Source organism: Myotis myotis, unplaced genomic scaffold (assembly GCF_014108235.1).
Source record: "Myotis myotis isolate mMyoMyo1 unplaced genomic scaffold, mMyoMyo1.p scaffold_m19_p_16, whole genome shotgun sequence".
Classification (NCBI taxonomy): Eukaryota; Metazoa; Chordata; class Mammalia; order Chiroptera; family Vespertilionidae; genus Myotis; species Myotis myotis.
The window spans coordinates 21,259,438-21,286,592 of record NW_023416320.1 but is presented as its reverse complement, the minus strand read 5'-3'; the positions used below and the strand labels follow the sequence as shown (position 1 = coordinate 21,286,592).

Genomic DNA, 27,155 nt, shown 5'->3' with positions numbered 1-27,155 from the left:
TAAGACTGTGGACAGCACAGAGGAAACATATCCAAAACGGGGAGAAAAACTGCTCTCATGATATCATTTGAATTCTGATTAAACTGTGCCTAAAGTCAGAGTTTTTCCTGTTTTTTCAGTTGCATGAGTCAGAAGATTTATCCTCATATTAATCTGGTTTGGGCTGTATTTTCTGCCACAAACAACAAAGAATCCGAGACATAGTGATGAATAATGATTAAGAGCTTATTCAAGTCCCACCACCTATTTGCATGGGTTCCTTAGCTGTGTGTGTGTGCGCGCGTGTGTGTGCGTGAGAGAGAGAGAGAGAGAGAGAGAGAGAGAGAGAGAGAGAGAGAGAGAGAGAGAGAGATTGATTCTCATTTGTTGTAGCATTTAGAAGCATAAGAATCATAAAATCTCAGGATTCAGACATGTCTACTTTCTTGCGTTGTTCTTAATTGCTTTATGTATATTTACCTTCCCTCCCTTCAAAATTATAAACACTTCAAAGGCACTGGACTTTTCTTACAGGAGGTGATAATTTAAAGTAATAAGACGTTTATAAATAAACAGACCAGAACTTATACCAAGTGAATGTAGACTTTCAAAACCACCACCTGAGGAAGCTGCCAATTTACTCAGGTTTTGCTGACCTTGCAAGAACATTGTTGTAAGTCTTTAGAATAATGATCAGCACCAGTTTTTGAGCCATGAGATCACACCAGTGATTTGCTAGTTAAATCTGATTTTTAGTGAAAGTGATGCTACTGGGAGCAAGCCAGTCAGAGCCCTGAGTCCCCTGCGGGGCGTTGATACCCAGGTGACCTGGGTCCACACTGAGCACTCCCTGGAACCCCCGCCATCCCCAGGGAAGGCCAGCACTTGCCCTCGGGGAAGATCGCTTGAATTCTACTCCTGCACTTCAGCCAGCTCTGGTTCTGCTTCTGCTTGGTCAATGCCCATACCATCCTGGTTGGTTATATGTTTTAACATCACCTTTGGGTACCACCAAGGTGGTTCTGCCACCTTATTCGTCAGCTGCAGACTGAACAAGTTATGCCTTTTTTTCCAGAAATGAGATGGGCTCTCCAGAAATGTAGATCTTCTGTCATTGAGAAAACCAGTATCATGAATATTATGAATATCTACCTCTGAGAAACTTTAGATGTGGATGTATGAGTTTAGACACAGGGACCTTGTCATCTCTGTACAGTAGAAAGTGATTAGTAATTGTATTGAAAACAATAGGTGAATAATCTGTACTCAGTAAGTGAATAAGAGTGTGTGTCTTTTGCTCTTCAGTGTGCTGTGGTATCTTGAGCTTTTTTGAGTTCGTGGGAAGCAGAGTTTTCATTTTGGATCCTAACAGAGGAAAAGAGGCCAAGTTTATCAAACATGAATTCTAAAGGAGAAAGTCCTTCCTTTATTGATTAAATATCAGGCATTCAGGTTGTAAGTTTTTTTCCCTTTCCTGTCTGCTACTTCTGCAAGCCAAGAAGATTTCACCAGGTAATAAACATTCAAAGAAAGAAAGGGGTGGAGAACACAGTGTGCATTGGTTGCTAGGGAAAATCTAAATCACCTTAGAAGGGCGCTAAAAGAAACCAATGTTCATGGCTCAGACAAAAAATGAATATTAATAGATTTCTAATGGAAAAATTATACAAATATTGCCAAGTTAAAAATTATATATTCATCTAATAAAGAAGCATGTCCAATCATTTAAACTATGAACTGAAAAATATATTTTCAAAATAATCCTTTAAATTTTATGGATCTTAATTAAGTGATTAAGGCAGTTTTTTAAAACTAAACATAAAGATATTGTCCGTGTTCCAGTAGTTTAATGTAAATGATTTTAATAGATTATTAAAGCAAAACCTCTCTGCTAACAATCAGGGGTTTTATTATAATAGCATATTGCATAGTAAAATAAAGTAAAAGAATAGGTCAGCTTCCACAAGTCCCTCTTTTGTAAGTGAATATTGTTTTCAGAATTTGTTTTGAGATATGAATTTCAGAATTATAATAGAAGATCAAATATTTCTATAATATTATTATACCTCAGGATACCAATATTATATTCCCCATCATGGTTTTGTCTAAAACTTTCTCTTATATTAAAATAAACCATTTAGAATCATCTATGTAAAATATATCTGTGTGTGTGTGTATACAAAGGTGAGTGGGAATGCATAATTCGTGGGTTAATTACCAGGTTGTATATGGACATTATGCACACTTAATTATTAACAGCAATAGAAAACTTAGAGTTATACAGTAATCATTTTTAAATAATCCTAAATCTACGCAAGTTGAAAAGATTCTGACATCAGGAGCCTTAAACAACTGCCTTGACAAAATAGACACTGTCTTCTTTTAAAGTTGAAAAGGAGAAAGGTAACAATTATCCCTGAGACACTGGAAAGAGTTGTCTGATTTTTTTTCCCCCTCAAATGCCTTTACCTCTTGTAAAAAAGAACAGTGCACTCGGGATGTGTTAGACAATGGCTGACCTATTAGAAGCAGCTATCAGATAAACAGATAATTAATGTATCAACAGTGTGTAATTGAAATTAGGAAGAGCTTTCCTTGTGTGCCTTTAATACTGTGCTACAATTAATTATTTGTCTGAAGTACTTTCTTGAATTTTAAATTAAGATGCCATGTAGAGCCAAAGTAGAAAAACAACACTTAGCATAACTATCTCTACAAGCTTAAACTTGATTCAGAATTGAGTAGGGGTAGAAGTTATGACTGTTAAACATCTGCGATTCCCTCTTCCTAATTCATCTAAATCTAGTGTTGCTTTTTATCACGAAGATAATTCTGAGTAAGACCAGTAGTTCAGTTAAATCTAATACTTATTTAGCTGCTACATTAAATATAATAGATTTAGAGGTATTTTTAGCATAGACTAAAAATCTTTTTTTTTGCCCTGGAAGAAATTTAGAAAAACATTTCCCTGAAATTGTCTAATCCTATTTATATTTAGTTTTAAAAAGTAAAAACCTGGAGGGAGCCTGAGTAACCAGACTTTAAACACACCACAGTCTGCAGTGTGCATACAGTGGCATCCACTCACTGGTGGGGATTTGATCAGAACATTCAAAGGAATTGCTTCTCCATTTTCAATAATCATACCTCCTTAGATTAATGAACTCAGTGCATGGTGGTATTTCCAGATTCTTTCTACATCATGCCTTTAACTAGTCACAAATGTTTGTAATACTTCAGTGTTCTCTGCATGTCAAAATGACTCCCTCAGATAGGAACTCGAATTCTTTTTTAATTTCTGATCCCTCCCATCCCCCACTGTTACCAAAGAAAACCCATGCTTAGTAAAACCAGTCTATTTTCATGCTTTAAAAAAAAAGTCAAGTTCAAGAAAGAATAGCACAGCTGTTCAAGATGTCATATCTTATAAAATAAATCTATTAGGAGGGTCAAATCCTGGAAGGGGTCAACTTAATGATGTAAGTGGAATAATTTGGTCATTTTCTGAAATTTGTAAACCTACAACATAAAAGGCCTGAGTTAGATGGACTAATTAGCTAAATCTCTGCTAATGGCGATTTTCTTCTTTTTTTAAAGTTAGGACTTTTATGTTTAGGGCACACTTTAACATTTTTTTTTTTTTTTTTGTAAAGGTGAATTTCTTTGAATTTTAGTCTGGTACCAATCAGTCCATTCTGTTTATTTTTGAATTATTGCCTTCATTTTGGGTGAATTTAAAGGAAGATGGCTATTTCCATTTTTATTTTGCCAAAGGGAAAAACTGTGTGTGTGTGTGTGTGTGTGTGTGTGTGTGTGTGTGTGTGTAGTTAATGCAAAAACAATTTTGGAAAATTGCTAGAAAAAGAAGGATGGCAAGCCAGATCTAGCCACTTACCTTTTCCTTCAGAGTACACAAATTTTGAGGGCATGTAATATCTTCAAATGTGTTTTTAATCATACATAAATTATTTATTCTTCATGAAATGCTACCTGCTGGTTTCTTAAGTTTGATCCATCTATTATGTCATTACACTTTTTACATCTACCTTTTCATCAGAGATACTTTATCTTCTAGTTATATATACCCATTTAACATGGGAAAGAAGTGTAACTTTCTGTTTCTTAAAAGCAGACATGTTAAAGTACAAGATTATTAACCCTTGATTTTTTTAAATTATTAACTGGAGGACCTTGAAGCCATTTTCTTTTTTGAAAGGAGATGGGCATGTATATGCACATATTTTCAAATGTACATTTGCCTGCATGTGAATGTATATATATATATATATATATATATATATATATATATATATATAGAGAGAGAGAGAGAGAGAGAGAGAGAGAGAGAGAGAGAGAGGATGTCAAATTACAAATGATTGCTTATGTATATAAATTATAGCCAGCATTGAAAATTAATTACTATGCAAAGTTTTCTAAGTCTTGTGTAATCTACTAATTAAATATCCTTTGTCATGCTTATGATAGGGATGTAATCTATGTGATCACACCATATGAAAAGAAGAAAAGTACCTGCACCTAGAATGAGTAGTAAATGTAAGGGAAGTTGATGCAAAGCATTCCTTTCTGTTGGAAAAATCTAATGGCCACTGATTAAGTCCCCAATTTTTTCACTTAGCTTTTGAGATGAGAATTATGTTTCTTTCATAAACTCATGAAGCTTATGAATGTGAATAATTTGCTACCAAACTGGTTCAGGTAATGACATACTTAAAGGTTTTTTGGAACATAGAAAAGAAAGGAGAGAGAAATCAAGAGAGAGGTGATAGGAGAGCGATACTTAGAGTTGTATATGCATAAATGATATGATGTACTTTAAGACAATCACATATGTGAGTGTTTTAGGGTCACTATACTTATTTTCATGTAAAAATAAAATATGGGGCATTTTGCATAAGTTGTGTGCATATGTGCATAAATATGTAGCTGTAGATGTTGAATTATACAGATGTAAAATGCTTATTCAGTTATTCAATATCTTCTAAAATCTAATATCTATTGATACTCAGTATCTTCTGAAATTAAGAATTTAACGGCATCAAATGCTTGATCCACATCAAGCATGGCATTCAGAAGTCACCCGTATATAGTTACTATTACATTTAATTGATGTGTATGTGAATTGAAAGACTTCTAACATAGTAATAAAAATGAATCACAAAATGTTTATGTCTTATTTTCCACCCATTAAAAGCAATAATTATTAGGCTGCCACATAGGATACTTTTCTAGGTTCTCTTATGGCTTCGTTTCTTTTCAGTCTTTTGTACGTGTAGTTGATTACTGTTATACTCAGTGATCCAGAAAACTCATAGAATTTTTTTCCCTTTAATCTAACAACATTGTTGGTATTTTAGCACCCCCCCCCCAACTTATAAAATATAATATTGCCTTAATGAAAATAAAAGCAATTAGGGAAATCTCACTAACATATTAGTGGTGAAATATTTCAATGGATTCATTTGTGTATGTCTACATATACATACGTACACAAATACACAACATATGCCACTTCTGCTAGCTCTGCAAATTGCTCAGAAACTCACGCAAACAAAGCTTTCTCCTTTTTTTTCTCCTGTCATATAATATATGGTCTAAATATGGTACAGAATTGATTAAATTTCTTCTCCATTTCACAAAAGTGAAACTGTTTTCAATCTGCGTCCTTTTTTCTGTGACAATGCCTGCCATTTATATTTTATGAATAAAGCTGCACTTAAAGTATAATCCTTCAATCACAGTATATATGTATGTGTACACACACACACACACACACACACACACATTTTAACAGAATGTCTTTTTTATTGAAATTAGCAGAATCCTCTCTTATGATAGCAGTCAATTCAGTTAATTTGTCATTAAATGTCTACTATATATGCAATGCACTGATAATACAGAGATTTTTTTTTAATGGGCTCTTCCTTCAGAAGCCTCTGATTCTCTGGGAGTGACTTGCATATGTAAGTAATTGCAATCCAGCCCTCTACCCCCCACCCCATACCTAAATGTTGAGAAAGCAGAGCTAATGGATGATTCAGTCGTAAGTGAAAAGCTAAGGCAGAATTGGCATTCTAATGTTCCAAAGCGAGGCTTGCACACTGACAAGAAAGTACCTCTTGTGAAGAATAGTTTTGATATTCAGGGTGTTCCCCCCAAAAATGTGTATACTAGTACACACTTTGAATCATTATGAAGGCAGTGTTTATTAAAATACACTTCATTTTCAAATTGAGCTATCAGCTGTTACAGTTGGTACATTTTTGGGGACACCCTGTATTTGGGTAAATTTGTAAATGTGGAATAGCACAGGAAAATAACGAAATCATTTTACAGAGATCTCTTTTTTTTTCTTTCATATGTTTTAAATGTAAATTTGCTTCTCTGTGAATCTTTTTAAAAAATGTTTTTATTTTGACAGCTTGGTAATTGGTGGTGTTTTGCTTTTTTTAATTCATATTACTTCACAATAGGGAGAAATGTTATTTCTTTTCGGCAAATCACTTAAAAATTAATTTAGGGTAATTTCTTGTTTTAGTTTATTTGCATCTTCTGCAGAAATTGTGAACAGTTTAATGATCTTGGTCTAGACTCTAGACAACATAACCATGAGGCAGGGGGAAATAAATGTGAGCAAAGTTAGTGGCTGCATTATATTTTCAGAGCCCCTCTCATGAAATAAAGTTCCTCTCACCAGGAGTTTTGTATCTCGGGATGTGCTTGCTGCCAGGCCTCGGTGATGGTTTCCTGATTTTGTTGTTGTTCAATGCACAAATTATCAAGGAACAAAATTATTTTAACTGTTCCTTTTGGTAGGGGGGACTGAGAGGTTGTCTCAGGAGTGCTTGATGCAGTGAGGTAGTTCTTGCACTGCTATGTGATACCGTGTGATTAACAAACTCCAGATCACACAGAAAACTGGGCTGGAGTAAGGTTATTAAGTGCAGTTCCCTACCCAGACGATGTACTGCCTTGCTGATATGGTGGCACTGGAGGGGAATATATGCATATATATATAGAAGGAAAGACAATCATTGCTTTCTTCTTGAGCAGCTGCAGCCAGTCCCACTAATGGATGTGCAGAAGCAAACACTGGCCGCACAAGGTATGCGTTCGTTTTTACAGATGGTACTGCAGACAAGTTGGTAATGGAAAAGGAAGTCGTGTACGTGAGCTCTTTGAAAGGGGGCTGGACGGCAGGGGGACAGCTGAGTACAGTACTTTCCTGTGTAATTGACTGTGTGAGCTATTGAAGAAGCAGTGTTCCCATGAAAGATTTCAATTATTACAAAATTACATCATTATCGTTAAGGAAATTCATAAGTCCAAGTTGTCTTTTTGAAATAACGTTATTAAAACTTTAAAGATCAGCTGAGATTTTCCTGTCTTCACGGTACCTCTGTAATGAAACTATCTGCCCGTGTTTGGCTTTTACCTGTAGCACACACTGAGTTCTTACTTAAAGACACATCTTCCATTTAAACAATGACATAACTACTAGGCCCTAATTTTAACTATTGTAAAGGTGTATTTAAATACCTACAATTTTATGTGTCCTAAAGGAAATACAAAGTTGAATAAAAATGAGATAACATTTTAAAAGAATTTTTTATAGATTCAAAAATTAAATGAAATTCAAGTTCATTTCCCTCAGGATTCTCCCACCCCCACCCCCCTGTATAGTCATAGAAGGTGAGGTGCTATGAGAAGTGTTCCCGATACAGACTTGACAGGTGTTCAATGTGAACTGTATCTTTGGTATCAGGGTCTCTTGTTGATACCTTTGCAGTCTCTTAACATGATTCTTAAGTGTTTTGAATGTCAGTATAGTTAACTCTATAGTTCCATACGTTTTTTATTGTTGTTTACGTGGAAAAAAGCTACAATTACCATCTTTCTGCTGAGCAGACTACATGCTGTGCTTTCCCATCCAATCTGTACTGTGTCCTCTCAAATTGTAAGAAGTGTTATAGAGTGAAGAATATGTTGGTCTTTGCTGTTCCATAATGAAATGGAAACTATATCTCACATGAAAAATGTCCAAGTCAACTCCATAAGTAGATGAGTAGTAATATATATAGTAATGGGGGAAAATGTTTTAGGGAAAATATAAATATATTCACAATATCCCAATCTGAGGATTTGGGGAAAATACCTTATTTTTGAGATTGGCAATGTTTTGCCTTGAGTAATATTGATATCACACATTGCAAGAGGTCTCTGTCAGGGAACATACAAATATGTAAAGTAAATTTAGTAAATTGTTACCTGAACCTATGTGCTTATAGAACTTGTCAAAACCCCAGCGCCCATGTCTGGCCAAGGCGAATGCAAAAGCCAGAGGCCCTCGCTCGAAGCTGCCCTCCCTCAAAGCTGCCCTCCCCTGCAACTGGCATTAGTTGGGGCTAAGTCAATGGTATCACTAATTTCTGCTTTTCAGCAGAGGGTTATTTCACATATATTTGTTTTTCTTTCTTGAGACAGCTGGATCAAAACATGTGTCCTGCACCCACTCCCTTCCCCACCACTACCTCTCCATCAGCCAAATGCTGTGTTCCTCTGGCTATGACTGTATCTGTCAACCTCAAAGCAGATCGTTGCTATATCTGATCAAGGATGAGTCATTTCTTTCTGGTACCTCAAAACTTACATAATTTTGATCAGCTGTTGTAGGGTGGCTTGAAGAGATAAGGGACCTTCAAAGCCATGTAATAGTGAAATATTTTTGGTTAAAATTCCCCAATTGCCTCTTTAGTAATAGAACCTGAAACATGGTTAAGAACTGTGATTCTGCCAGGGAGAAGGCCTGGTTTGGCATCTTAGCCCTACTAGTTAGCAACTGAAAAATGTTTCTAGGCCTCAGGTTTCTCATCTGTAAAGTGGAGGTAATAATGATACTAATAATGATGATGATGATACCTGTCTCTTAGGATCATTTTGAAGATGTCAGATAATGAAACTAAGCCTATAGTGTATTTTCCTGCACATAATAACTACTTGATAAATATTAGATGTATGTTGGTGATTATTAAAAAAGAAAAAGTAAAAAGTAGTCAAACATGAAAATTATACGACCATTGATTCATAAATGGTGTTTAGAATATAGTCCTGTGTTTTTGCCTAGACTTAGAGACTACTAGGATGTCTTTTTGATACTAGGTAAGTCAAAGAATCATTCTCAGTGTTTTACCTCATCAACATAAGTGGGACAGTAATATCGAATAATTCATTTTGAATCTAAAGTAGGATAATATATGTAAGGGGTTCTTAACTTTGGGATCCAGGGGCACTCAGAGCCATTCAAAATCTTTGGATACATTTTGTGAAGGACATTCTTTTGAACAGCCTGAAATTACTTGAAAAATATTTTATTTTCTGGAGGAGTGTCATAAATTTTATCAAAAGAAGTCATGATTCCCAAGAATGTTAGAAACCATTGGTGTATATGTTAATACTGTGAGGATGGTTACATTATCTGTTAGCTGATATGAAAAGAATTACTGATTATTTGGTATTTTCTGTTTCTTTCAAAATAACCATCATCATTATTATCTATTATAAAGGCAACCCTTAATTAAAAAGACAAATACAGTTATTTTTAATGAAGTGTTTAGAAGCTAAGCCCTTTGGACTTTAGGTTTTTTTCTAGAACAAGCCTCTCTATTTTATTACCACAATGTTTATTTCTCATAATGAGAAGAATTCCCATAATAAGTGTTTTCTAAATACATTGTTTAAATAAAACGTGCAATAAATTTATTAGAACAGAATCAAATCTTGTATTCCCATGCTGAAGTTTACTTAAGAGGTACTAAAATTGTTTAACTATGCTTCCAAAAGGCTTTTTTTCTTTCCTTTTTAGTGTCAGATTTTGGCACTGCCATTAAAGAAAGTCCCTGTAGAGCAACTTTCCAACCATTGTTATAGCTGAAGGTGAAAATGGATCCTTGGTGGCAGAAACTGATTCAGTAAGAGACTTGAGTAGTTCTTTTGACAATAATGACTTTCACGTGGAATGAAAAAAGACAGTGCAGACATAAATTTTGAGCCATATTTTTAGCTGTTCACATATGTATTGCTGTAAAGGCATAAAATTATTTTAGAAACAGTGTGGATTAGAACTGCAAAGATCTGTGTTTCTCTAGTCTTGTCTGTTATGGAGTTTTTGTATGACGTTGTATGTTTGGTTTGCTTGTTACCAAATATATGGGGGTAAATCAAAAGGGTGGAGATGTGACCTTTTAGACCTATAACGGGTTCTTTATCTTTGTGATAAATTTCTCTAAGTTCTGCAGATTTGAAGAATCCATATGAATAATTGGAAGTGTAGGTTAACTGCGAAATCTTGATTTTTCTGTTGTCCCACTCCAAGAGTCACCGATTACATCTCAGAAGAAATGGAGCTAATAATGTGGTTCGCACGCTAGCATTTCCTGATATATTGGGCAACTCTTGTGTACTGATGCGTCAGTGGAATAAGTCTTAGGCACATTGGTACCTGGGTACAAGGTATGATTACTGGAGCGTGCATTGCCTCATGTCCTGAAACAGAAGTTGTTCCATTGCTTCTAGCCAGGGATGTCAGTTGTGTTTACATTGGTCTCCATTATCATTGTTGATGTGTTGAGGAAGTGAATTTAATGATCAAGATAAACAGGTTTTGTTTCTAAACTCTGAGATAGATGATTATATGATCGGTGCTTGGCTGAACCTTGTAGAGTCTCTTTAGTTGTCTGGCAAGAAATCTGAGGGCAAAGAGGACTGTTTCAAGGCAGGCAGAAACTTGCCCATTTCAATGGATTCTTCACAATCTTATTTAGAACAAAAGCCAGCCAAGATATTGGAAACTATTGTTTTCTGCTGGCAGAGTTCTTCCCCTAAATCTTGCTAAAATATTGGCCAGTCTAAAATTCTATTAATTTAAAGGTGTTCATTTCAAGCCACCATCTATTTTTGTTTTTAATTCAACTTTCTAAGTATTCTTTAGGGTCTACTGATATGTAGTCAATAGCTGATTAACTATATATTGGGAGAACTGGGAGATGGATATAGCCTTCTCTGTTTTTTTAGTGGTGAATAATAGTGATAATGACTAAAATAATATTCATCATTTATTCAATAGTTACTGGATGGTTACTATATACATGATAGTAATTAACACATTATTTAACTATATCAACACTTTTGGTAGTTAACAAAGCAATATTATTGACAGGACATTAGTACTGATGGGGCTAAGCAAGTGTCAACTTGTTTCCAAAATAATTCGCTTATTTCCCATACTTATAAAGAAGCACAGAGAGTGAGCCTTTTGATTATTAGATAAAACATTCGGCCTTTAAATGAGATTTATTCATGGGAAATACTTTGGTGTCTTTAGAAAAGTTTCCATATAATTTACATGAATTAAACTGTCAATCTTAGTGAACAATCTCAGTTTATATCATGTTAACTTCACACTTAGTTTTTTTTTAGCTGATTCTATTGGAAACTCTGAGAACAGACCTTGTCTTTGTATACATCACTGTAACCCCAGCTTCTAGCACAGTGCCAGGCACATGGTGGACATCTATAACTATCCCAGAACTGAACTGAATTACAGTTACTGCTGTTATTTTATTAACTGCAGAATTATTCCTGAAGATTCTATCATTCCTACAATTCTATCTGTAAAATGAAGTTCACAAAGCATTCTTGATACAATCAAACACAGAGGCTATTGAAAGAGTTAAAATAGTTGATGTACATCCAGATTAACAGCATACATATCAAATTTCAGACTGACTCAATTTTAAACAGCTAAGATATAAAACCATAAAAATGTGAGTAAATAATCTGCCTATCAAGGCTTGTTATATGATTACATGGTTTCAGTATGGTTCCTACTCATAGAAAATTATTTTAAGGGATCATTTCTGCAAAATTCTTTTGCCAGTGGAGATGTTTAATATTTTGGAGATGAACATTCATGGCTCTAAATGTTAAGCCACTTGAATGAATAATCAAATTTACTGTTTATTAATAAAAATAAATCAGTTTTTTGTTAATGAAATTTGAAAACCTTAAAATGTTTGTTTCTGACTGATCTTCAAATAGCAAAATAAGCAATAAAAACAGCTGAACCTAATTTTTAATACTTAATTTTTTCCTTTTTTTTTTTGGCTGAAGTCATGCCTGGCTTTACCAGCACATGTGCCAAGGCTCAACCCAGAGTGACACATGAATGAGTAATTTGAGTTCCCGAATAGAAAACTCGAGTCAGAAGCTTTGAGGGAAAAAAAATCTAACAGTAGTGATACCATACAGTGGTTAGCTGTGCACCTAAAGACTAAATGTTTTAGGATAGTTATTTAGTCATTATACTCCTTGGTGCACTCCACAGCAGGGAAATAAATTATGTTGGATTTAAAGTGTATTTATAATAAAAGATGGGTGTGCCCATCATTCTCTATTTCAAATCCTGGCATGGGTGACTGTCCAAATTCATCACCTATTGCTGTTGTAAAAACCAGTATTGCGGTCGTAACACATCTGAAATGTAGAAGGGAAACAAGTGATCCGAAGAATTCTCAGTAATGGTCACTGAAAAGCACTTGCTAGGCCTAACACTGGACTGGCTCCCAAATCCCTTACCGTTAACTGCTCCTACCACCGTCCTCCCTTTCCACGCGGGAAATTTAACCAGCCAACAGAAACAACATGGAGGCAACAAAAACATGACCTAACAGTTAGTAGACACGCTATTAAAACTTCAAATTGGAAAAAAAAAAAAAAGTTTCTCGAATTGTTGATTCTGGAATTTTTCTCTGTAGAAGTCTTCAGTTGAGGGGACTTTCATATAGATTTGGGTTTTCAGCCATCCTTCCCTCACCCTTGTGGACCCCACATGGTGCATTAGAGAAGGCCAGAGGCAGGGGACGCGGTGAGTTCGTGTTGCTTTGGATCCGTACGGTGCAGCCTTCCCTCTGCCTCGGCAGAAGCGTGCCTCTCAGGTGTGCGTCAGCTACTCACGCCCATCATGTCCTCCCCCAGAAGTGTTTCTAGCCTTATGATGGGATTCACCTCCCTCCACCGCAAGGTCATGGCTTTACAAATTATGAGTGACTCGTAAACCAGCTTGTAGGAACAGGAAAAGCACTTGTAGTAGTATTTAAACATGCACACATAGAACCGTCAGCAATGTGAGGCTAGAATGATGTTTACAAGGGAGAGCTGGAGCTTCTTTGTACCTGACCTGGTATCCTTGGGACCTAGAAAGTACCCGCTTCACCTGTTTCTCAAAAATAAGTGTGGGATGTAGTATTGGAAAAGTGATCCTCTTGATTTTTTTTTCCTACATCATTAGCCATCTCTGCCCTCCTGGACATAGATTTAGCCATATGAAGGGGCTCCATTTAAAAGGGATATTACTTTTTTAAACTCCCCCCTCCAAAATAGAGGAGTATCTGCTAATGATAAAAATAACACCTGGAGAGATTATCTTCAACTTCCTTAGTGTTTAACTGCACGAGACAGAGCACTGTCCTAGGTACTAACTACTTAGAGTATGTGATGACTGTTAGGAGACATGATTTCTCAAAAATAAGTGTGGGATGTAGGAAAGGAGAATGACGAAATATTTCAAAGCTCTGTCCTGCATGATAATCTATGAATGGAATAAGGTCCTCAGTGCCGTAACAAGGTCAGGCTTAGTTTTAAGGAGCAGGGCAGAGAAACTTCTGTCCTGCCTTCCTTGCCAACCGACTGCTTCTCTGCGCTCGACTGGGCTAAGGATGTTGGTAACTTCGAAAGAAATGCCTTCCTGTGTGCAGCCAGGTTATACTACACAGTGCGACCTAGTCAGGGCTCTCATCTCTGCTGCAGTGTAGAGAGATGTGGCACAGTCTGTGATCTGTACGAGTGCAGCTTTCCCTCTGCCTCAGGAGAGTAAGCACTAAGTTTTATGATCCTGTGGTCACAGCTGAGGGCATTATTCACGTCTCCCCCCTTCTCTGCTGCTCGCAGTGCCTACCAAAGTGATAAATTTGTTTAGATGGGCGGTAACTTAATGGGTGAAACGTTTCTCACCTACCTCCCACTCTCTACCCCCACACAAGCACGCTCCTATCGAATTCTAGGTGTGAACACCTAGATATTTCACTCTGACTCAACTTTCCATTCTCAGATGTGATAAGATTGACACAAATGAAATATACTTGATAATATCCAACTATATGTACTAGGCATATATAAAATGTTTAATAAGTAGAACCAGGAGATAAAGCCAAACTAACAAAATATGTTTTTCTCTCACCAAAGAAATACAGTTGGATCCCCTTGACGAATGGCTAACTTACTGAGCATTTACTACATCCCTGGCACTGCTTTCATTGCATCCATTAGCCCATGTTAATATTCTCAGCAGTTCATACTTTTTAAGCATTGCGAGATTAAGTAACTTGCCCGAAGTTGCACCCAGCAAAATGCAGAAGCATGTCTTGAATACAAGTAGTCTGACTCCTAAATCTGATGACCAACCTCCCGGCCACACTGATTCACTGAGAAAGTGAATCCAGAGTTCCCCTGGAGTATTTACATTAAGATATATGGTTTACCTAAAACATACCAGCCTTTATTGGAGCATAAGTGCTGTTTAAAGCAACCTATGCCTGTGGAAACCAGGGCTATAATTTCAGGATTTTCTCTCTACCTAATGAAGGGCATTTTCTTTGCAAGAGAATTAAGCACAAAATTGGGCAAGGATTGAAACGCTTTCTGAAACCAGGATTACACCCACTTTGGCAAGCTGTGTCAAGCACCCAGGGCAGAAGGAAAGAAAAGCAGGCTGGAGTGAATGGTTGGTTACACATTCAAATTTGAGCCTCTGCCATATATGTGGTTTAGTTTCCAAATGGACATTTACATCGCCTTTATGTGACTCAAGTTGGTGTTTTATTTGCCAAACATGTTAGTGTTTAGATCTAGGAAAAAGACAACATGGCCCCAGGGAAATGTCACAATTATGACCTAACGAGGCTCCCCAAGTTACTTCGGATAAAGGGGGTCCCAGAGTGTTTAATAAATACAACCTCTAGTAGTTCATTGATTTTTTTTTTCCAGGAGGCAGCAGTGTCTACTTTTACAGTAGGTCACTACTGGACTAGTGGACTGACACCTAGTGTTTGCTGTGGCTCTTACTGGGATTTAGAAACTTGCAATACATTCCTGGTCCCCACTTGGGGAGGGAAGGGAAAGGGGAGACAGAGATTATCTTTGTGAAAAATCTAGCTTTTATTACATCACCTAAAGTAGCACAACCTGCTACACTAATGAAATCGTGTTCTTGGTTGAAAAGGGCAATTGTTAGCCTGACTTTGTGCTCACTAAAAACATTCCCCAATCTTGTTAAATTATTGCTCTCATTTCAGATTTTTATAGCTGCGCAGCTTACCGGCCCTCATTTCTTTACGTTTCATTCATTTTCCTTGTATTGATGATTAATGGAGGATGTCGAATGGTAGAGTGAGCAGGCATCAGCAATTGCAAGATCATAATTAGTTTAGCTGACGAGGGCCTCTGATAGCACTTGCATCTGGATGGAAAAATTACCCTATAGGGAACTGGCTGCTCACCAGGTCTTTTTAGTGATACATTGTGAAACACCCGATGAATCAAATGCCCTTTCAATGCCAAGAAAGTGTTCCAGTCTTGAAGCCAAAATTATGTCTGCAGAAAGCTTTCCATTTGAAATGTATCAGAGTACAATTATAACCATTGTATTTTCTTGGCAGAGATACCACTCGTCTACAGTATGGACTCAAGTTAAATAAATTGCCTAAATTTTATGAATCCCTGAAATTTTGACTTACACTGCTCCTAATTTTAAATTTATAAGAAAATTGGGTTGCAGCAAGACTTTTTCCACTCCTTATCTACCGTGCATATTTTATCATTAAAGGCTTTGCTTCCTAGAGACAGGAGAGCCGAGCTGCAAGGCAGGCTGTCCATTTTTTGCAGCGAAAGAATTCCATTTCCTGCCTATTAGTATTTGTGCCTACAAACACAGCCTGACTTTTGTTTCAGTGGGACATTTAATGGGATCATTACTTGATAGCAAGAATGGAACAATCAATACTAATTATCTACTTTTAAGTATCCTTAGATTATTTCTGAATCTGGTGATTACAGACTTCAGCCCACTAACATCAATTTGTGTTCGGAAATGCTTGTGATTTCCAAGTCTGGGTCAAATAAAAGAATTATATAGCCATTGATGGGACTATGTTGTCTGGCTTAGGCAGGTACCCAATTGGGGTCCTCATGAGTAATACTGTCCTTCTAGCCGCCTGACGTTTCTACTGGTTCTCTCAGCTTTGGGAAATAGGGGGTGTTCTCTTTCAGACTTTACCATTACACACCGAAGACCTGAATTGAATGTCTTATATTCTCTTAAACGCATGTTACATGAGTGACATAGAGAAAGATACCGGCCGGGTATGATTTTAAATAATTGACATGGTGCATTTATTCCAAGCTTGATCGGATTTTAAAGCTCAGCTGGCATGGGCTCCTCCTTTCCCAAAGTATATCAAACATCTTGCCATGTTCTGTCTTTTGACTTTTTTGTTGTGACACTTTTTTTTTTCAAAGGTATATTTTCAGGTTCAGCCTCTAGGAGCCATCATTAATGGCACAAAACCCAAAGTTCAAAAAGTTAAAGCTGTTTCTGTGAAAAGCCTTTGGTGTTGCACACACCTCATCCATCATTGTAGGGTTAATTATAATGAAAATCAGTGGTGCCTATTAAACACAATTGAAGCTGACCTCATTATGGGCAGTGTGGTTTTATACTGTCATTGTTGCTAGTCTGAAGACAAAACTCCTGGGTTGATTTGGTCTAACTCCAGTGATCATGTGACTCACCTCTGACCTTGTGTTTTTTTCCCGTTTCAGAGGCGTAGAGGCTCGGGTGTTTTCTGTGCCAATTGCTTGACCACAAAGACCTCTCTCTGGCGAAAGAATGCAAATGGCGGATATGTATGCAACGCGTGTGGCCTCTACCAGAAGCTTCACTCGGTAAGGACTTATGAGACTGTCAGGAAAAGCTTCAGAAAGCAGCCTGGTCTGTGGTGTGATGAGGACCATTCCCTGGCTGGCATTTCCCCTCCCCCGCCCCCCGCAGTTTAATACAGTCCCTTGGAATGCACTTGTGATTTATGGCGAAATGGCCTTAGATGTTCTGGGGAGATACGTTTGAGATGTTAGTAATACCTTATGCTTCTTTTGATATAAAAAAACGGGGGTGGGGGGGAAGGATTGATTTCTTGGAATTTCACCTAACAGGTGCTTAAATTAATGGCTATCCGTATTTGGTGAACTTAAATTAGGTAGAAAGACAACCTTCTTAAAAGTTCAAAAACACATGACAAGTTACTTTTTTAAAGAGGACGCTCCCAGGGCCAGCATAAAAGAGTGCAGGGAAAGAATGCTTATTTTCCAGCTTACCTTTGGAATTTGCAAGTGTCATCTTGGCTGCTTTGGGGGCTGGAGGTTGGGCACATTGAGAAGAGCGGCTCTGAACTAGAACCCGAAGATACCAGGTGAATCTCTGCGGTCCATTTAATGCATATTAATGAGGTATCTGCGGGCCCAAAGAGCACACATCAGAGTAGAGTAAGGTGCGAATAAACGGTGCTTTGTGTTTTCAGATCTCTCACTGGCTCTGTCTGTGGCTCACTGGAGTACTTCCAGTAACTTCTTCCCAAATTTTAGTGAGAATCCTATAATAAAATTTAAACTTAAAAATCCCCCCATCTGTATATGCATTTGACTTCCCGAAGGATTTTTTTACTTTAGCTTAGAAAGTTTATCTGCTGACAAGAGCTGCCTTTAAAAATCTGAATTCTCTATTTAATGAACCGAAGTCTATTTCTCTGTGTTTGGCATTTCACCGTGGTTCTTAGCACAGCCAATGAATAGGTTACAGCAACAGGGAATACAATTTTAGACAACACGTCCTCATAAAGGGGCCATTGGAAACACTCTTTAAAAAATGGATGCTGCCAACAATACTAATTGGTGGTAAACTGTAAGTAAAAACCTTAAGCTAAGAGAAAGACTTTTTCCCACCACCACACCACCTTACTTTTCTTTTAACCTTCGCCATTTAAGCACAGCAATAAGCTTCCATATAATGAGTACTGACATTAATGACTTTCATTGAACTCTGGCCAATCATAGGCCAGGAATTAATTAAGCCACTGCCTTCCAGCTTATGATAATTTAACAACTGTGATATAAACTAAATTCTTCCTTTTACAGTTATTTTAATATCTCTCCAGAGATGAGATGTTTTTAGTTTTGAGTTTTTTTTAATCATGAATTTAAGTGCATAAAGGTGATGCTCACATTTAATGAAAGTTTAAAAAAGGTATCAGTGCAAATTTCAGGATTCTTTATAAAACATAGATTAAGTGCTGCATATTTTCATAACACAAATATGAAATTCTGAACAAAATCAGTGAACATAGCATATCTAAGGGATGTGTCATATTCATTCTGAAACCAGTAATTGAATTGTCAGTAACAAGTATATTATCTTCCCTTCAAAATACCTTCACAACACTAGAAATATTCCATAAAGGATTTATATTTATGTTTTGTTTAATGTATAAAAGGTACTATTTTGCATTAAGATTCATCTTTTCTAGGAATAATTCACAAATTGCTTATTGTATAGATTTGTATTTTATGTGGAATTAGTTCCTGTTTTCAGTAAGCTTTTGGAAAAATCAGATTTTAGCCTATTAAAGGTTCATCTAAATTTTTAATCTGTAAATATGCATTAATTTATTAAATTTATTATTTTTATTAATCAAAGTTAGAGCTCTTACTACAAGTTATTATAATCTTATCTGTGGATTTTAGTCATAAATACCTGTTGCACATATGCATAAATAACAATCATATAATGCTTAAGCCAAATAAAATACTCAAGCTCCTAAAATTCAGCATTCAATTTAAGTACAGAGTAGTGGAGTTAGAATGAGAGATTGGATATTTGAACCAAGGCTACAAATGAATTTAGATTTTCAACACAAAACAAATGCTTCACCTGTAATAAGTACAATCTTCCCTACTGCATATAAAATATTATTAAAAGAACAGAAATACAAGTGAGAGGTTAAAAAAAAAGAACTCCCACTGATATGGCTCTGCTTACCCGGTACCCTTCCTCATGATTCTGTCAGTTTGATGTTTTGTGTGCTCTGATATTTAATATTTTACATTCACATTTGCAGTTATTTAGAAGAATGTATGTAGTAGTCAGCTCTGGCTGCCATAACAAAACACCACAGATAGGGTAACTTAAGCAACAAATATATTTTCCCACAGTTCTGGAGGTTGGGAGTCAGACCCAAGCACTGCATGGGGGTTGTGGTGAGAGCGCTTCTCCTGGCTTGCAGAAAGCCACTTTCTAACTGTGTCCTCACTTACCGTATTTAACTCCTAAAGATCATACACTTTCCAGATGCAGTCACATTAGTGGTTTGAGATTCAACACATGAATTTGGGGGAGGACACAATTCAGACTGTGGCAATGCATAATTTTTCCACAATTTTTATCAAAACCTATCGCCCATGTTATGATGTTGACATCTTAGTGCGTGACTCAAAAGTTGAGAAATAGTTCAGAAAAATCACATTTCTTGAAGTAACTTTCTACATGGTTTTATCACTCAGTGATGCAATTCCAAAATCCATTGAGTTTGGAAAGCTGTTTTTAAGTAGATGAAAGTTTTCATTCCTCCCTGCAAAGATGGGCATGATTTAATTAGGCTTAAGAAAAGGCACTTTGGTTTCTTCCTGTGGTCCTGCTTAGGGCAAAAGGAGGAGATTTAGTAAATCTATAACATAAAGCCTATCCTTGCTTTGAACTTAAGCATGGTTTCTATTTGTGAGGAATTGTTAATGCATTTTAATGGTGGTGGTTTTTTTTTTATGTTTTCCTTTTATGTATTGTGTGTTCGTTCTCTGCAGACTCCCAGGCCTTTAAACATCATTAAACAAAACAACGGTGAGCAGATTATTAGGAGAAGAACAAGAAAGCGCCTTAACCCAGAGGCACTTCAGGCTGAGCAGCTCAACAAACAGCAGAGGGGTGGCAGTGAGGAGCAAGTCAACGGAAGCCCCTTAGAGAGGAGGTCAGAAGATCATTTAACGGAAAGTCACCAGAGAGAAATTCCCCTCCCGAGCCTGAGTAAATATGAAGCCCAGAGTTCATTGACTAAAAGCCATTCTGCTCAGCAGCCAGTCCTGGTCAGCCCATCTCTGGATATTCACAAAAGGATGCAACCTTTGCACATTCAGATAAAAAGCCCTCAGGAAAGTACTGGAGACCCAGGAAATAGTTCATCTGTATCGGAAGGGAAAGGAAGTTCTGAGAGAGGCAGCCCCATAGAAAAGTACATGAGACCTGCAAAACACCCAAATTACTCACCACCAGGCAGCCCCATCGAAAAGTACCAGTACCCCCTTTTTGGACTCCCCTTTGTACATAATGACTTCCAGAGTGAAGCTGATTGGCTGCGGTTCTGGAGTAAATATAAGCTCTCCGTTCCTGGGAACCCGCACTACTTGAGTCATGTGCCTGGCCTACCAAATCCTTGCCAAAACTATGTGCCTTATCCCACCTTCAATCTGCCTCCTCATTTTTCAACTGTTGGATCAGACAATGACATTCCTCTAGATTTGGCGATCAAGCATTCCAGACCTGGGCCGACTGCAAACGGTGCCTCCAAGGAGAAAACGAAGGCACCGTCAAGTGTAAAAAATGAAGGTCCCTTGAATGTAGTAAAAACAGAGAAAGTTGATAGAAGTACTCAAGATGAACTTTCAACAAAATGTGTGCACTGCGGCATTGTCTTTCTGGATGACGTGATGTATGCTTTGCATATGAGTTGCCATGGTGACAGTGGACCATTCCAGTGCAGCATATGCCAGCATCTTTGCACGGACAAATATGACTTCACAACTCATATCCAGAGAGGCCTGCATAGGAACAATGCACAAGCAGAAAAAAATGGAAAACCTAAAGAGTAAAACCTTAGCACTTAGCACAATTAAATAGAAATAGGTTTTCTTGATGGGAATTCAATAGCTTGTAATGTCTTATGAAGACCTATTAAAAAAATACTTCATAGAGCCTGCCTTATCCAACATGAAATTCCCTTCTCTTATGATTCTTTCTTTTGATGAGTAGGTTACCAAGATTAAAAAGTGAGACTAATGGTCAGTGAGAAAAAAGAAAGGAAGATGGTAAATAGTCACAAACCTCGTAGGTCAAAATCATCTTGGTGAATGTGTACTGTGGCAATGATCCATAAGAAGTACCACCAGACTATAATTATTAGATTTGTAAAGAAAGAGATCAGAGCTGTCTGGAATTTGAAAGGGTTTACATACCATGAGTCTAAAGCAGTGTTGGGCTGGCCATTGGCCCATGTATTCAAAAACCCATAAAACGTTGCCTAAATTTAGAAGTATCATGAAATCCTAGGCGGAGCAGGAAAAAAAATCTAATCTCCGGGGCTGTGAAAGGAAAATGGCGCCCTCTTAGATCAGTCTCCTCTCATTGACCATGTTTCAGAATTAGACCTAGAAATGTGAGCTGCGGTGAGGCTTGGTGAGAGATTGGCAAGAATGTGACAGCCGATGGCACGATGCTTTTGGCCAGCCCTTCCTGTACATACACATGCACACCCTCTCTTGATATTTTTGTCCTTTAGATGTTCGAATACGCCTTTTGAAAGTAGTCCTTTTGTTTGCCATTTAGGTTCATTTTGTCCAAATATATATGCATTTTTAAAACCAATGTCCTCAGTGCTTACGTAGTAATTTTCATTGTAGCCAGATATTTCTTTCTTGTACGCGATGAACCAGTGTGGATTTGTTTATTGAAGCCGCCTCTTGGTCACTAATCTCACTTGGCACATGATAACTAAAGGGATCCCCTCACTTCAAAAGACTAGATGGATACAAAAGTTTAGACCATGGGCTTAATTCGTTTAGAACACATGGTATTTCTCCACAAGGTAACCTGCTGTATTTATTTATTTTCTTTTGGTTAAATATAATTTCCAAACTTTGTGGTCAGGCAGTGTCTAAGGTCACGTTACCACAGACTGACGGTGTGTGTACCAATCAATTCCTTCATTAGATTTATACAGGTTTAGTTAAGTAGCATTAAATAGGATAGGATTCTTAGAAGTATGTCTTCATATTTCTTTTAATACTTAAGGCTTTGTAAAACTATCCATGAAGGGAAAGCTCCTCAGCATAACTGCTCAGGGAAATAGGGCTAAATAACTGAACATTAAATAATTGGTTAAAGGTGCTGTTAGTCGAGCCTCAATGCTTGCTACAAGGATGTATGTACAAGGACTGACTTTAATAATTTGCATTATATTGTCCCAACCAGTAGTTTATTTTTTGCCACAGAGATGTAGAAGATATTACAAGCTACTGGATGCACTGTCAGATTAACTTATTTCATTAAAGAAGTTGGGAGAACAAATAGGAAAAAAAAAAACTTATTTTTCTAGTAAATATTAATGTATTACATTTCAAATAATGGTGCCTGACATATTGAATAATTATTTTCTACAGTGTACGTATGCAACAAAGATATTCCATCATGCATTAGAGTCAGTTCTGGCTCTGCCTAGCTGTTTACATTTGCAAATGTAGCAAACAAGGTAATGAAGCAACTATTTCTATTGCGGTAGATATCTTTTTGTGTGTGTGTGTGTGTGTGTGTGTGTGCGTGCGCATTAAAATTGTAAACGGTAACATGAAACAAATGAAAGTTCTTGATATAATGGTATGGAAAACAAGAAGGAAATGAAAATATTTTTATGCCTACTTAGAAAAAAAAAAGGGTAGCACTATTCATTCCAAGTACTTTTTTTTTTTAATTTTTAAGCTCTTAACTCACATTGTTATGCTTAAAATGATAAACATATATCCTCTTTTTATTGCTTTGTCTATGTTTCAGATGAAACATTTCAGAAATTATTTTGATGAGTGCTGCTGGGACCTGCAGCACTGATGTTTTTTATTGCATTCTTGTAGTCGCATTTGCACTCCGTTTTTTACATTAATTCGCAGTTGCTTTGTATTGTTTTGTTCTGTTCTGTTTTGGGTTTTGTTTCTTTTTCTCAATGCCAGGTCTTCGGTTTTTAGAGTTGGATGGCAGGCTGAGTTCAACCAGTTCGTGACTGTTGTAGTGAATGAAGTTAAACATGTCTTTCTGATGTTGTGTTGTCATTTCCATTCTTGCATTTTCGTTTTCATGTAAAGAGAGACAGAGAGAGACACAGAAAGAAAGAACGAAATCAGGACTAAGCCTTCTGCTTCGGTTTCATTTTTAAAGGGCTCCATTCTGATCTCACCTATTGCGTAGCTCTAATATTCACATAAACTGAAATCAAGAAATGGAATGAGGAGCTCTGACATCCAAATGATGTAATGTATCTTTCTTAGGAATTTAATGAATGCATCTCAGTTGTACAGGCAGACTTGGGAGGTGGCAAGCAAAGACCTAAAAAAGAGATTTCCCAAACAATAACACCGCATTTAGTTTTCTTAATGCAAAGACTGGTAACCGAGTGCACTCTGGCAAACCTCAAGCAACATTATATGTGGACTGCTCAAATCAGCAAAACACCAGAAGTTTGGTTAAGTTGGACAATTATACAGGTATGACTGTTGGGGTAAAACGACTCCATCAGCACTTTCTTCAGTGTCAGACACAAATAGGTTGTTCACTTTTGGCATCTTATGTCTTTTTATTTTCATGTGATTTTCTTTTTCCTCAGACAGGTTGGTAGTAATGTTTAGCATTGGAAAATACATATCACTATTCTTGGACTATTTATAGTCAATCCACTTTTGGTAGAATATTCTTGGATAGCATTGACATGCTAGATCTTATTTCTTTATTCTTGATTTTTTTTCATTTTTGTTTTTGTTGTTTCATATTTTGAAGGAGAAGAGATTGACCTTTTCTGAAAAAATGAAAATCTATCATGACACTAAAATACCCCTTATTTTTTTTATTAATGAGAGCCTTTCTTCCATCTTTCAAAATAGATTACAAAAATGATTGGTTATTATTTTTTACTTTATTTGGTTTTAAGATGTCATTTGTCTTAAGTTGTGATTTTTCAATGAGCTGTTTAGGTACTTAATTTCTTTTGAGGACTTTCAAGAAGATTTAAGAATCTTCCCCTCTTGGAAAAAGCTTCCCAAACTCTGATGAAAACTATATGCCAGCTAAAATTGTATGCCATTTAAACACCGTAAGTCTCTTAAAATCCCTAGTCTATATTCGACTTTAGGCCAGGATCAGCTCATACATTCTCATTCTCCCTTTTCTCATTCTTTCTCCCTTCACCTCTCACCCATAATCATGTTGTTGTTAGGGATTGAAAAATCATAGCGAGCCAGCCCACCTCACAAGGTTGTGGATTGCGAGACACTACACGACTCTATGTGGTGAGAAAAGGATGGAGCCTAAACGTTCACATGTTAACTCTGCAGTTCAAAAGGGAAAGAGTGTGCCCTTCTTTCCACGTGACATATTGAGATGTTCTTTTAAATAAAATCAACTTTGAAGATAGTGATGTTTTGTTCTAAACTGTTCTCTTTTAGTAAAGGTAGATTTTAGAAAACAAGCATGGTGATTCTTTTCTAAGATAATATTAATGAGAAGAAGAAAAAAGTGATTATCATTAACAGCTCTTTGTTGAAGCCTGTGGTAGCACATTATGGTTGCACATGTGCACATAATCTATTATGATCCAATGCAAATACAGCTCCAAAAACAGCAAATGTATATATATTTTTAAATGCCTGAGGATAGACATTTTTCTTAATAAATTTAAGAGTATCAATACTGCTATTAAAATCATTATTAGCCTCCTGCTGTGAGGCTGTAAAACATCACCAAGTGACGTGTCTTGAGACCTCTGGACTGCCTGTGCCTGTTTAGTTAGTGAACATTAACCCAGCTCTGGAGGGGGAATGTCTGCCATCCATCGGTGGAAGTATGGAGCCCAGAAGCTGGTTTTCAGCTTCTGGGCTGCATGCCAGCCTTCTGCCTGAAGTTGACCTGAACTACAGCTTCCTGTCTTTAGGTTGAGGGCCATGACAGAAAACACAAGACATCTTTGAACAAGTAGGTAAAAGCTTACCTTCCTAGATCACAGGAGAAAATGGAGGAACTGAAATTCAACCTGAATATGAAACTAAATATGCTAACCAAAGGTAGGTACAAGTAGGTGGAATTCTATCAGCAGGCAACTGTGCATTGAAAGGAGAATAGAAAGACATGCATCAAGACCTTGAAGGGCTGTGCTCTTTTCCCAAAGAAAGACTTGGCCAAGGGCAGAAGGTGTGGCTTCTTTGAAGAGCACTTCCTTTTGGTTTTCCAATTACTGTTTCTTAGACAGTGGACTCACGTGTTCCTGATAGCGGTGCAATTGTGTAGAAAGTATCCATGGTTATTTGCAGTAATTAGGACCTCCAGAAGATACTAGGGCAGAGCGTGTCAAGTCAGGGATGAAGAAAATGTGAAATTCAACATTGATCCATACACAGAAACTGGATAATGTGTGCTCATGTGTTGTTCTCTTGAAAGGAAAGGTAGAGCTGTGAGCTTCACTCCATCCTGCACCAGAGAAGAGCAAGAGTAACTTTACATGGAAATGTTACTCACCAGAGAAAACGATCCTTCAAGTCCCAAAACTGTATTCTGATTTTACCCCTGGTTTTCTCTTCATTATATGACCTGCAGCAAATCACTTTTTCTTTTTGTGCCTCAGGTTCCTCACCTGTAAAATGGAAAAAAATATATATTAATAATAATATTAATAATAATAATAATGGTAATGTAGTACTTGTTTGTAAAGCACTTTGAGATCCTTGGTTGAAAGGCACCATGGGAGTGCCAAGTATTATTATATGGCCAAGGGACTTATTTAAACTCTCAGTTCCCAAGGGCCAGGAAAGATTGGGGTCATTTGTGTTAGAGATGAGCTGTAAATACCATAACTAGACAGCCTATAGTGTTGGCTATGAAGAGGCAAAACTATTACAAGGCTGATAAAACAATAGTTTTTTTAATGGCTACCAAGGCAGATATCACAATAAGAAATGCCAAATTCCTTCGGGTGGACAATTTGACAACATGGATAACTTGGGGGGTGGGATGGGATGGGAAACATCTCAAAATGCCAATGTAAAATTAACTTATAGCAATATTCACCAGCAGAAAATGTCTTTCTTATGGAATGATTTCATGTTGCTAAGAATAAATTCAATTTGTAGTCCTGATTTGAATATTAGAATGTTGGCTATAATAGTTCTGTTCTTACAACACATGGAATTTTTTTTTGTTTTATTTAATTTTGTTTTCATAGTGCATGTTCATTTCTACTCACAAACATGTTCTTGGTGTATTTCTTATGCAAACAATCTTCAGGCAGCAAAGATGTCTGTTACATCTAAACTTGAATAATAAAGTTTTACCACCAGTTATACATAATGGTGTTGGTATGGTTTATGTGGATTCCTTTTCATCTATGTAGCAATAGGAAATACACACCGTTGTAACATATAGACAGGCTCTGATGAATTGAGATGGTGAAATCAAATCACCACTGAAGAAATATGACTACGATTGAAAAAAGCCTGGATTCTCTCAACTTGTTTTTTTTTTTTGCTTTTTTTTTTTTCCTATCACCAATCAATCTCTTATTGATAGATTTTGTGTAAAAAAATATATACTAGTTTTTTTGGAAGATTAACAATAAAACTTGTGTTTATTTCAAAAACATTTATTGAGTATCAAGTATTGAGTGTTGGGCAATGATTGTTACAATATGTAAAAGCTCCAGCTATTGAAGTTTAACCTCGATTCAATTCAATATACCCATATGAATACGATATAAAGATCCTGATAAGTCATTTCAAGGAGTTTATATTAATATATTACAATGCCTTGTTTGTTTGCTTAAAATGAATCAGAGGAGGTTTCCTGAGGGTGATTATGAAAGAGGTAGGAGGCAGAAGAAATCCAGGTAGGAAAGGGCCTGAGAAGACTCACCCAAGTGTTT

At 36.8% G+C, this 27,155-nt stretch overlaps 1 protein-coding gene across 9 annotated transcripts in view; it reads left to right on the top strand.

Moving 5' to 3' along the window:
• The window catches only part of TRPS1 (transcriptional repressor GATA binding 1), a 230,466-nt gene extending 203,887 nt beyond the window's left edge, over nt 1-26,579 (top strand). For all 9 annotated transcript variants that reach the window (XM_036338100.1, XM_036338105.1, XM_036338104.1 and 6 more), the window contains 2 exons: nt 16,930-17,052; nt 20,017-26,579. In XM_036338100.1, coding sequence (XP_036193993.1) covers nt 16,930-17,052; nt 20,017-21,078 — 1,185 coding nt within the window. In that variant the 3' untranslated portion in view covers nt 21,079-26,579. The remainder of the gene's footprint in view (nt 1-16,929; nt 17,053-20,016) is intronic.
• The last annotated feature ends 576 nt before the right edge of the window (nt 26,580-27,155 follow it).